Here is a 12,662-nt window from a genome sequence, read left to right as displayed (position 1 = left end):
CTTGTAATCTGACTTATTATGGAACTTATATTTGCATAATGAAACCTGGTCTCTCGCTTTTTTCACCTAGTTCCAATTTAAATCCTACACCAATTTTGCACCTGATGAAGAAAAAAAAAATGCAGCTTCTGATTTTTTTTTGTTTTACTACCATAGGTAACATGACATTCCTCCTACAGTAGATAAATCTCTTCTAAATTTTGGCACCTCCAGTAATTTTAATATCTAGTTGTCTTTTAAGGAAATAGTCCTTGAAGTACGATCACAACTGAGCCCAACATTTCTGTTGCTAAGCAAGACAATTGTTAAGTGACAGTTGTTTGCCCCATTTTATGATATTTCGTGCCACAGTTGTTAAGTCAATCGTGGCAATTGTTAAATTAGTAACATATTTGTTAAATGAAGCTGCTTTCCTATTAACTTTGCTTGTCAGAAGCTTGCTATTGGGTAAAGATCACGTGACCCCGGGACACTGCAGCTGTCATAAATACATGCCAGTAGCCAAGCGTCCAAATTTTGATCATGTGACCATGATGAATACTGAGAAAAGTGACCATAAGTCACTCTTTGCCGTGCCATTGTAACTCTGAATGGTTACTGAATGAGCTGTTGTAAGTCAAGGACTACCTGTATTTCAAAGCATTGCTTAAGAGAGGAAAAATCCTGGAATGTACACTTACCAGTGTGCAGCAAAAGGTCGACAAAGGTCTACATGAAAGTTTTTGAGATCCTTAAATCTGATTGCTGCTTCAATATAAACAAACAGTATCCATAGTGATACTGTTGGTAAACACACGCCTCTCTCTGTTGGAAACAGAAAACAAGCCAAGCATCAACATTAAAAAGAAAAAGAAAATAAAATAAAATTAAGACTTCTTAAAATAGGATGCGTAATTATGAAGTGGAAAAACCATATACTGTGACTGAGCAAAGCTAACATCCATTACTCTTCTTTGTACAGGAACCCAAAATGACATGGAGGTTAAGATGTTGGACTGAGATTAGGAAACCAGATTTCCAGTCCTCCCATGGGCCCAGAAGCCAGTGGGCTGATCTTGGGCAATCACATCTTTTCAGCACAAGCTCTGCAATAAGTCAGCTGTACAGCAAAACCCCTTATTGCATCATCCAATTGATAAACATTGCTAAACAAACTAAGTCGGGTGAGGAACCGTGGCCCTTTTATAACTTCTTGTTCTGACCTAGGCTTCCTGAGAAAACATAAACCACAATTTTAGTCCCCAAAAACCTCTTTTATTGAGCCAGCTGTGAATTATGCTCATTCATAGCCCGTAATGATTCACAAACAGCCTGTGAAGATTCAAGCAGATGTTTACTGGAGTTGATACAGTCGTTCAGGGTAATGTTGATAAGCACCCACCTTTATCTCCCTTGAAACGCTGCCAGAGACCTAATTGCCAATTAGTTTTGCAAGGCCAAACATAACAAACTGACTTCTTAGAGCTTGAATTGACTATATGAACTAATTGCTTCCTGCAAAGGTTCATGTCCATTTGCTCCTCTTTTATGTCTTATGGAAGGGGCCAATCAACTCCAAGCCTTACTCCCGAGTCACCCTTTTTCCCCTTAATTGTTCTTGCCTTCTGGCAGCTCTGTGCACGCACACACTGGGAACAGGTTCACACTGTTCTTCTGCCTCGCTGATGTCAGATTCCGGAGGTTCTGGAGGCAGCACATAACTCCCAGATGGCCCTGACCCCCTCTCTGCCTCTGACGTAGAGCCCTCATCTGAGCCTTTCCCAGACTCCAGGACTGGCCCATGTCCAACTATGCTGTCAGCTCTGCAGGCCGCCGGCAGACCACAACACGTGTGACCTTCAACTCCCAGAATTCCTCAAGCTTAGGAATTCTGGGAGTGCAAAAGTGCAAAAGGGCCATAGTTCCCCACTTTGAACTAAGCGAATGCAGTGCAAAAACAAGTAAATCTGAAGCTATGTAGAAGCAGTATTAATAACAACTAATTGCTATTAATTCAAAGCAAGTCTTTTGAACCTCTCTATGGCAAAGCTCATATCCTGCATTGTTGGGATCTGTCATTATATATGCTACAATATAACCCCTATAACACCCAGCCAGCCTTGGCCTTGCCTGCTAGGAATTAGGGACGGTTATTTCAACTTTTCTGGAGATCAAAAGGATGGTCTATTAACCTTAACTGTAAGGTTAATAATGAACTTTATTACCTAAAGATAAGAAGAAGAACAAAGCCAGTATCCTGCAAGAATTCTAAACATCAAGACACTTCGGAGCTTCCCACACAGTTTCCAATTCATTGGGCTGAATCCCAAAATATGACATTCTCAATCAACATTTTAAATTTGAAGACCAGAGTAAATACGGACATCAGGCTTCTGTTCCTTTTGCTCTTGCAAGTTACAGGGTGGATGATGAGGTAGGGTGCGTTTTGATGACATAGTTAATTATTGCCAAAGCATGGATGAATAGTGACTCCTTGATAGCCTCTCCTGAAGCACCATTATGTGCATTCACAAAAGATATTTTACGAAGAAATAAAGATACATGAACCACCTCGTGGTGGTTCACCATCTCGTGCATAATTTGAAAGAGAACTTCTATATTTTAAACTGTGAAATACTTGTACAAGTAGTCCTCAACTTATGTCCATAACTGAGCCCAAATTTCTGTTGTTGAGTGAGAAATTTCCTGGAGGCGGGGGTTGTCCATTTTACGACTTTTCTCAACTCATTTGTTAACTGAATCACTGTAGTTCTTAAATTAGTCACACTTTGTTAAGTGAATCTGGTTTGCCCATTGACTTTGCCTGTCAGATTGTTGCCAAGGAAGATCACATGACCCTGGGTCACTGACCGTCATAAATACGAGCTGGTTGCCAAAGTGCCTGAATTTTGATCATGTGACTACGGGGACGCTGCAATGTTCATGAAAAACAGTCACTTTTCTCAGTGCCATTATAATCTTAAATGGTCATTAAATGGACTGTTGTAAGTCGAGATTTCAAGAGTAAACCTGGGATCATTGGCAAACTGGAGGCCAATTTAACAGGGACCACATGTGATTTTTTAGACAAAAACAGGATGATGATTCTTTTACAACTCGTTCTCAGATTCAATAGGTAGTAAAATAAATAGAAAGACTTACCCGTATGCCAGACATACTGTACCCAAACATATGTACTGGCAGCAAAAAACAACCACTGTATTGGTATGAATAGCAGACATATGATATTTGATGTGAATGCTACACAAACGAAAAATACTGAAAATGCCTAAGGGAATTGAAGGGTTGGGGAGAAGAGAAAAAGGAGAAAGTCTGTTAGGCTTTTTTAAAGATAGTGAACAGATTTCACTGAAGGCATTGCAATTGCTTCTTCCTTCCTTCCTTCCTTCCTTCCTTCCTTCCTTCCTTCCTTCCTTCCTTCTATCCATCCATCCATCCATCCATCCATCCACATCCATCCATCCATCCTCACAAAGATTTAACATTCTACCAAGAAAGCCACATAACAGCATTTCCCCCCTAATTATTATTAATAATTTCATGGCTAACATTTTATTGCAACTTTATAGAAGAGAATTTCCTGTTTATAAAGTCATGCCCCTGATTTTTCCCTCATATGGAATTCTGAATGTTTGCCTTCAATATAATTTACCAGATGACTTGCTGGAGTAGCATGGTTGTCTTTAATTCAAATTTGTTTCAGCTTATATGACTATAAGCACCCTTCAACCTACAGTACTAGAAATTCCACAAAAGTTTATCTATCAGGGTTCTTGCATGAAAATAATGTACATGAGTTATACATGAATTCAATGGGATTCACTCTAGTACAGGGGTCTCCAACCTTGGCAACTTTAAGACTTGTGGACTTCAACTCCCAGGATTCCACAGCCAGCTTTGCTTTATCTTAATCACTGTCTATCACTGTCTTTATCAGTGTTTCTCAACCTTGGCAACCATGCTGGCTGGGGAATTCTGGGAGTTCTGAGGCACTGTTTTTATTTTTCAGAACATAAAGGCAATTGCTAAATAAATTTACTCTGCATTGTAAGTAGCAATTTGAACCAGAGTATGCTAGTTGGATAAATTCATATTGATTATTTTTAAAATCTTATGCTGCCTTTCAAAGCAGATTAAATATTATCTATTTATTTTCATTTATTCAATTTACCCTCATAGAACAATATGTAAAAAGAAAAAGATTGCTATTGGGTAAAAGTTCACTGAAAGAAAAGGGAAAGACAATAAGCAAGTAGGATTTTTTTATCCAGAGGCATAGAATTTCTTGCTAAATCAGAATGCATATATCTTTCCACCCAAGAAAATCTTAACAGCTGCTAACTTTTTTTTTAATTCCCAAAAGTTAAAACTATAAAACTATTCTGTTATTCTATTATTAGAAATCTGGCAAGAGAGATGTGCTTTTAAATGTTTTTGCTGGGGTAATTTTAAGGGTATCTGCAACATACAAAAGGTTATTTCTCTGCTTATAATGACCATTATAATCCAGTATTAACCATATTTGGTAACTATGAGACAAATGACTATTAGATATTGAGAGACAGTCTGTCTGTATTCTTCCCGTCCTTTTGTCTCATGTTACTTGTTCTCAAAATATCTCTAAGATCCAAAGCCTACAATCCAAAGAGCTGCTTAAACCAGAAGTCCTTTCCCCCTTAAAGTTCCTCGACCCTTGGATAAAAGTTGCTTCTGAACATCAAGGGACCCTATTAAAGCAGCACCCAGTGTAGCAGAAGAGGATGTTCTGCAGCTGAAAATAGAAACAAGTACTCCTCCTCTTTTTGCAAATAACTTTATCAGAGCTATATATATCAAACAGGACTCCAACTGAGAGATACATTGGAGAGCTGCTAATGCTAGTAATAACAATAAACAGCAGATAAGTAGTTTTTCTATTTTTATACATACCAATCCCTGGTATCTGAAGGAATCATAAACACTCCGGATAAAAAGCCAGAATGGCCACAAATATTCAAATCTGAATTCCAAAACAAAATCAGCCACCAACACGAGGGCCCAAACTACCAGGAACTTCAGATACAGGAAAGTACTGAAAGGAGGAAAAAAAAAAACACATTAATTTTGCATGTAGGCAAACTAGCAGGGCAATTTCATTTCTTATTCAAAATAAGCACATATGGGTCTGTATTAATAAACACAGAAGGAAGGGTCAAGTAAAAACAAAAAAAGTTACATAACTGAAATTTGCAAACATAATCTACACTGTGTTATACAAAAGCCAACAAAAGTACATGGACAGTTGGTAGAGAAGAGACATTGAAAGAGCTGGTGGAAAAAAACTTCTAAACACTTTTTTAGAAGTGCTTGTGTTCTGTTTTTAATTCCGGAGAATAACTTCAATGTTCAGCACTTTCATCTTTCAAAATGAAGCATATCTGCCATAGTTGTAGTTTGAATTATGGTCCTGTGGTATCAATCTGCAATGCTCATTTTATCTGCCTTCTGCACAAAGATGCAGAAACGCTGAAATTCTGCTGTTTGCAGTCCATGCAAAACACAGATTATACTGAAGCAGACTGAAATTATATGGTTTGGTGGCATATAATATATATCCCAGTTCCGATAAATGCTCAGATAATCAGTAGCAAGCATCAAAAATACTCTATTTGATATTGAAGAATCAACAAAACTATACTGAGATGAGTCTCTTAAAAGCAAACTTCCTTTTCGAGCAAAAGCTGTTATCTGGGGGTTAGGTTTCTATATCATGGTGTTGCCTGCTGCTTGGCTGTTTCCACTTGCTTTTCTGATTAAGGAATTTTAAAAATGTGCCTGCTAGCCTTGGCTTATTTTTCTAACAAATCAGAGTTAGAAGATGTGGTATGTCCTTGGCTTCCAATATTTGGCTTATTTGTAAGATGTAAGGCAGAGTTTCTGATTTACACATGACAGTAAGTAACTTACAAAGGGAAAATTTGCTTTTTCATTCTCACTGGCAGGAAGACGTTAGCCCTGTTGATGTTGGAAGAGAGCCATTATCTTTGCCAAGAGTATTGATTTCATCAGAACTGGGTGCATCTTTATTTGTAGATGCCTAAATTCACTTTTTTTTTCTGTATCAAAATCTGCCAGTTTCTACTACAAAATTATGTTAATTGATTATTTTGTATTATCAATAATTCAAAGGATAGGCAGCTACTTGTAATACTTCAGTTCCCTTAATGATCGATTTCCCCTAACATTGTACTAATTTCTGAATTACTTACTAAGTATCACATATTTTTCTCAAAGCTCACCTTCCAAGTTCACCCCAGGGAGCCAGTGAATATTCTTATAGAATTTGTATGATTTTTATGATCCACCTTCAGGGTGGTTGCAAGCAGAGTTCTGGAACTGAAGCTGTAACATTCACCTTGGGGAATGACTTCTGTCACCTGAACAGTAGGAATGCAGTCTTGTAAATTTTCCTAGCAAAGGAACATTTTCAGAGCAAGAGCCACATTTGATTTTTGAGCAGCATTTTGGGGATTCCAAAAATAGGCTAAGCTGGGACAAATGATCAGATCATGACAAATGGGGCATCTACCATAATTAAAAAGTGATTACTTTATATCACACCTGATAAATTTAATATTTTTCCCCTTGGTTAAATGAAAAGTTACAAACTAGTGACAAATTTGGGCAGGGCCTTGAGGCCATGCTTTTCACTGAACATGAGTTGGCCTCAGGTTCTGCATTTTTGCAAGAACTGACAGCAACCTTTGATATCATTGACAGTGCTGTTTCCTGATAAGATGCACAGGTTGGGAATAAGAATAGTCTTATAGAAATAGGTTTATTTTCTAACTGAATGGAGGAATTCTATTTGACTTCTTAAGACAACGGAATTTTGGAATCTGACAGGTACCCTTTCAATTCTCATACATTAAATCACCTGACATTGTTACCAGGACATTTGGGCTAAAGTGCCATTTGTCATAAAAATGACACTATTTTTTTTCTCCTTCTAATTTCCATCAAATTCAAAAGAGGTCCTGTACTGCATATTATTGATCAGTGGTTAGATGCAGTAATGCATTGGTTAAAAGCCATTTAATGCAGAGTGAAATCCAGCAGGTTCTGACAGGTTCTGGAGAACCGGTAGTGGAAATTTTGAATAGTTTGGAGAATCTGCAAATACCACCTCTGGCTGGTTGCAGGGTGGGATGGAAATGGAGATTTTACAATATCATTCCCCCAGGAGTGGGGAGGGAATGGGGATTTTGCAGTATCCTTCCCCTGGAGTGGGATGGGAATGGAGATTTTGCAGTATCCTTCCCCTGCCACGCCCACCGAACAACACCATGCCCACCAAGCGGAATCATTAGTAAAAAAATTTGGATTTCACCATTGATTTAACGGAGACTCAATTTAGTCAAGATGGAGACATTATTGCAGGATATATCTTTATTTAGCTCAGTAGCCTTCATCCTACTCCACTTGTCTTCTACAGTCTTCTACAGTTCACAGTTCAGGGGTACTTACTGATCTAGTTTACATACAACAGAAAGCAAGCTATTGCTGGCAACTCAGCCCTATAAAAGACAGCATCTGAGTACACAGCCAAACACAACCAAGTGGATCTCACAGCAAACCATCTCATAGCAAACTGTTGCTTGTATACTAGCTCAAGTAAGTGGTGGTTTTGCATGGATTTGCAATTTTTTTAAATTTCATTTTGTCATAATAGTATACACGAATATCGATATAAGAAAATCAACACATTATAAAAGAAAAATATATATATAAGCAAAAGTATGCAACAACTATGTTAATTTGTTATAATGAAAGGGAACAATAGGACAGGAACGGTAGGCACATTTGTGCTCTTATGCACGCCCCTTATTTGTTGAAATTTGTTGAAAGTTAACACAGAAATATTGAATTTGTGAATCGAAACAAGAACTGTTTGGCGAACTGTTCCTGCCACTGAAGGACAGGAGTGATGCATACATTGCTGGTGTCCAAACCTCAAGATTGTGACAGCTTTGAGAAATTGCTAGACGGCTGTTGTTGTTTTTTTAATGGATCATGAGATTATTCAAATAGGCTTCAAATGAAAAAAAGTCATTTATGAAACATAGCAGTCTTGTAGGGTTACCGTAGTATCATCATTAACGAAAGGACAGCCAGTTTGGTATACGATTAAAAGCAATGAGCTACAACCTGGGGGGCCTGAGTTTTTGTCAACACTGACCGAAAGATAACAAGCAAACAAAAACACACACACACACACACACACACACACACACACAATCCCCCACCCCTCCAAATCCTCTAAACCAGAAAACACCTCTTCCATCTGATGGGACTTCCTTACCAGACAGATTGTTCAGTTTAAGTCATATGAGTATCTTAAGAAGATTACTTCATATGACTAAAAAACATTTATTTTTATTTTTATTTTTTTATTTTGTCATATCAGTATATATAGGCATTAACATGAAATGAAATAGCTATATAATATATAAGCATATATATGAGCCTAAGTAACTATATTAATTGGATAATTAATTAAGTTATTAATTAATAACTATATTAATTGGATATAATGAAAACAATAGGACAGGAACGGTAGGCACTTTTGTGCTCTTATGCATGCCCCTTATAGTCCTCTTAGGAATGGGGTAAGGTCAATAGTAGATAGTTTTTGGTTAAAGATTTTGGGATTTTGAGAAGAGACCGCAGTCAGGTAGTGTGTTCCAAGTGTTAATGACTGTTACAGAAATCATATTTTCTGCAATCAAGTTTGAAGCGGTTAACATTAAGTTTAAATCTATTGTTTGCTCTTGTATTGTTGTGATTGAAGCTGAAGTAGTTTTCAACAGGAAGGACATTGCAATAGACAATCCCCATAAAGCAATGTTGTCAATTTCAAAAACTGAATAAAATATTTTAAAGTATTTATGTGTTATAAAACAAGTATCCCTGACTATTCAAATGTTGATTATCCTTGAATAATAGATGAAAATATTCTTTTCCATCATTTTTTACTTTCTGTTTGAAGCATAAAAGTTAATGCACATTCTGGAATTCTTAAGAATAATAATAATTTATCTACGATTAGAATTACTGACACAATTGCTCAAGACTGTCCAAATATTTACTATATAATAAACACTGTAGTATACTATATAGTATACTATATAATATATAGTATATATAGTATATATCACTAGACATTTATTACAACAGCAAATGCTTCAGACTTCTGTTCCCAACTACAATCTTCAGAGATAGCCCCCCCCCCATCTAATAAAGCAGCTGATTAAATGAATTAAGGCAAACTTAAATGTTAATGAAATGAAAGAGTTACTGCAAACTTAATATTATGGATCTTTTAAATGATTAAAGAATTGAAAGAATATTGGGTCTATGCATTTTCTTCACTTCCAAAGTAATTATACCCTGAAAATGAAGATAAATACCTTCATAAATACAATGAAGTAATTTATTTTAAGGATGATTATATAACACATTTGAAAGAGAGTGATGAAATTATAAACATTTATGTTCCATATACTCTATTTGTCCAAAAAGAGAGGAGAAATTACTATTAGAAACATTTTTTAAAACCCATTTATACACAATGCAGATTTCACTATAGCAAAAAAATAAAATAAAAATCAAAGCTGAAAAGTGAGAAGAAATTTGCACAGGAGAAAAAGAGGAAAAGCCAAGAGCCTGATAAAAGTATGTTTGCTTCTACATACTTTTAACCAAAACAGAGTAAAGGCAACAAGGAGAAGGAAATATGAGAATGTCAGAAATGAAGAGAACACAGAAGAAAAACTCCTGCTTTTTAGGAAAAAGTGGTGGTAGTTTAACTCTTTCAAGAAATATAAAAAAGATATTACAAAAGAAATATAATCTATAAACCCAGAAAGAAATCAGGGATTTCTCTCCCCCACCCTGTTCTTTTTCTATGCCACAATGTTTTTCCTATGAAATCACTATCAAGGGAATTATGAAGTTAAGATTTTTAACCTATCCATTTATATCTCAAAAGGCATCATCTCACTCAATTTATGACCTCAGGTCAAGACACAAACCAGCAAAAAAAACATGCTGTAATAGCAATACCGAATCACAGATGTAGCACTTAGCATTAGCAGATCCAATCAAACGTCAAGCATTAATGCTCTCTATCCTCATGCAATTTCCTCTCTTTAACAAACCGTAGATGAGATTGCAGTCTGAGATCTCTAAGGACCAGGAGAGCTGAAAATCAGGAATTATGCAAACTAGAGGAGAAGTGAGCAAGAGCACGGCCATTCATGTAACCTGGCCAAACCATGCCTTGGCATTATAAAGTGGCTTTTCCAGTGATGCCATGTTAACTTTAAAGCTAGGTCAAGCTAGATCAATATTAAGGCAAAGGAACTTAAGATATAGGTTGTAATTTAATTGTATACTTGTAATAATTATAAAAGGGGATGCGGTGGCTCAGTGGCTAAGTTTCGGCGTAACAGGGTGAGCTCTCGTTACTTGTCCCAGCTTCTGCCAACCTAACAAGTTTGGAAGCACGTAAAAAATGCAAGTAGAAAAATAGGGACCACCTTTGGTGGGAAGCTAAGAGTGTTTCGTGCGCCTTTGGTGTTTAGTCATGCCAGCCACATGGCCACAGAGACATCTTCGGACAGCGCTGGCTCTTTGGCTTTCAAACAGAGATGAGCACCGCCCCCTAGAGTCGGGAACGACTAGAACATATGTGCGAGGGGAACCTTTACCTTTTACCTTCATAACTATAAACTAAGCACCTAAGCCACCTTCATATTTATATCATATCACAGCCCCGAAATTCAGGTGAACCTTATCTTTAGCCCAATTTAATATTTTCTGTGGGGTCCTTGGTTCTCTGAACTTTGCTGTTTTCTAGCAGACATTTCATTACCTAAGTAACATCATCAGTACTAGAAGGGAATACTCTCTGTTTAATATACTAGTGGCTTGCCTTGTCAGTGCTAGTGGGAATGTTGGTGGTTCCTTGAATAGGTTGTTGTTTATTGTTAGCTTGTTTCCTTGATTGGGGTATATTTTCTCGTTGTTTTGGAAGGGAAATATGAGAAAACCCCTTCTGAAACTTGATACTGCCTGTGACACAGGTGCCATAGAAACCACAGCATATGTTATTTTGCATTGTCAGTTCTAGAGGGACATTCACCACCTGTTGATTACCCCCTTTTAAACTAAAATTCCTGGGCACGCCAATATACTTTACTTGCATCAGTTGTTAGATAACTAGGACAAATCTATTTCTCTAAAGGTAGCAAAATTCTGCTACATTATGTCTAAGCTTTGCCCGCAAATAGTTGCCAACAATCCTTAAAATTAGCAGTTAACTTTGCTTTGTTTTTACTGAATATATTTTAATTGGTCAATGATGGAAACAAAGTTTCTGCCTGCCTGTCTGCCTGGGCATTACATTAGAATTAATCCAGCAAAGCTTTCCAATCTGTCATGCTCATGTTTACAGAATCAATTACCTTCAGTGGTGAAATTTAAACATATAATGCTTTAAATATTGATTATTTCACTGGGAATGCAAGAGAAAACAAGGGCAGAGTGCAGAAATACTGGATAGTGTAGGTGTGGATCAAATATGGTAGTTAGAAAGCCATACAACAGCATCTATTTGCAAAAAGGAAAAAATGTATATGGCAAAAAAAAGCATAGGGAATTTCCATTCTAACACAGGAAGCTGTTATCTAATAAGAATAATATAAAAACCTGCAGATTCTGCTCCAGGGCTTCTTTGGCAAGATAAAACATTTCTCCTACACTGGAATTATTGCTGAATTACTAACCTCATATTGTAAACTCTATGTTATAGAGATCAAGTTTCTAGAAATGGCACTTTTCAGAACATCGTAGCTGAAATAGTTGGATTTAAACTTTCTTCCTTTAGAACACATGAACAGCTGAAATTGAAAAGCTGTATCTCATTCCAGAAAGAAGAGCTGCAGGGCTATTATCTATCAGTAAATATTAATGTAAGCTTCTGATGGATAGGTGAGACTGCAGTTAATTTTCTTCATTTTTATTAAAATGACTGATTTTAGGCCAGATATATTGTAAGAGAAATGCACGCAGAAAGAATAGACCTGAAGTTTGTGTTATAGTACAAACTTCACCTATTCTAACTTAGCTTGCCCATAACATCTTATTATGGGCTTATTAACACAGCTGCTTGCAATTACTGCAAGTTCAAGTCCCACCAGGCCCAAGGTTGGCTCAGCCTTCTATCCTTTATAAGGTAGGTAAAATGAGGACCCAGATTGTTGGGAGCAATAAAAGTTGACTTTGTATATAATATACAAATGGATGAGACTATTGCTTAACACAATGTAAGCCGCCCTGAGTCTTCAGAGAAGGGCGGGATATAAATTCAAAATAAAAACAAAAAACAAAATCTAATCAGTGTCGTAAATGTAATTTTTCTCAAAGGAAAATGCTTAGGACAATGTTTCTCAGTTTCAGCAGCTTCAAGATGTGTGGATTTCAATTCCCAGAATTCCCCAACTGGCATTCTAGGCATTGAAGTCTGTACATCTTAAAGTTGTTGATGTTGAGAAACACTGGATTAGGACAGTCTCCAAGGAACAAAAATTTCAGAGTGTGTTATAATATATTATCTACTA

General features: G+C 36.8%; 1 protein-coding gene across 1 annotated transcript in view; it reads right to left on the bottom strand.

Annotated features, from left to right (window-relative positions):
• The window catches only part of MACO1 (macoilin 1), an 83,563-nt gene that overhangs the window by 54,285 nt on the left and 16,616 nt on the right, over nucleotides 1-12,662 (bottom strand). Inside the window, exons 2-4 of the mRNA XM_058196474.1 lie at nucleotides 4,930-5,071; nucleotides 3,142-3,268; nucleotides 681-804 (exon numbers count right to left, since the gene is read on the bottom strand). Of these exons, the coding sequence (XP_058052457.1) occupies nucleotides 681-804; nucleotides 3,142-3,268; nucleotides 4,930-5,071 (393 nt within the window). The remainder of the gene's footprint in view (nucleotides 1-680; nucleotides 805-3,141; nucleotides 3,269-4,929; nucleotides 5,072-12,662) is intronic.

Source organism: Ahaetulla prasina, chromosome 10 (assembly GCF_028640845.1).
Source record: "Ahaetulla prasina isolate Xishuangbanna chromosome 10, ASM2864084v1, whole genome shotgun sequence".
In the NCBI taxonomy this organism is placed as follows: domain Eukaryota; kingdom Metazoa; phylum Chordata; class Lepidosauria; order Squamata; family Colubridae; genus Ahaetulla; species Ahaetulla prasina.
The sequence above is the reverse complement of the archived record's forward strand: the minus strand, read 5'-3'. Positions and strand labels throughout refer to the sequence as shown.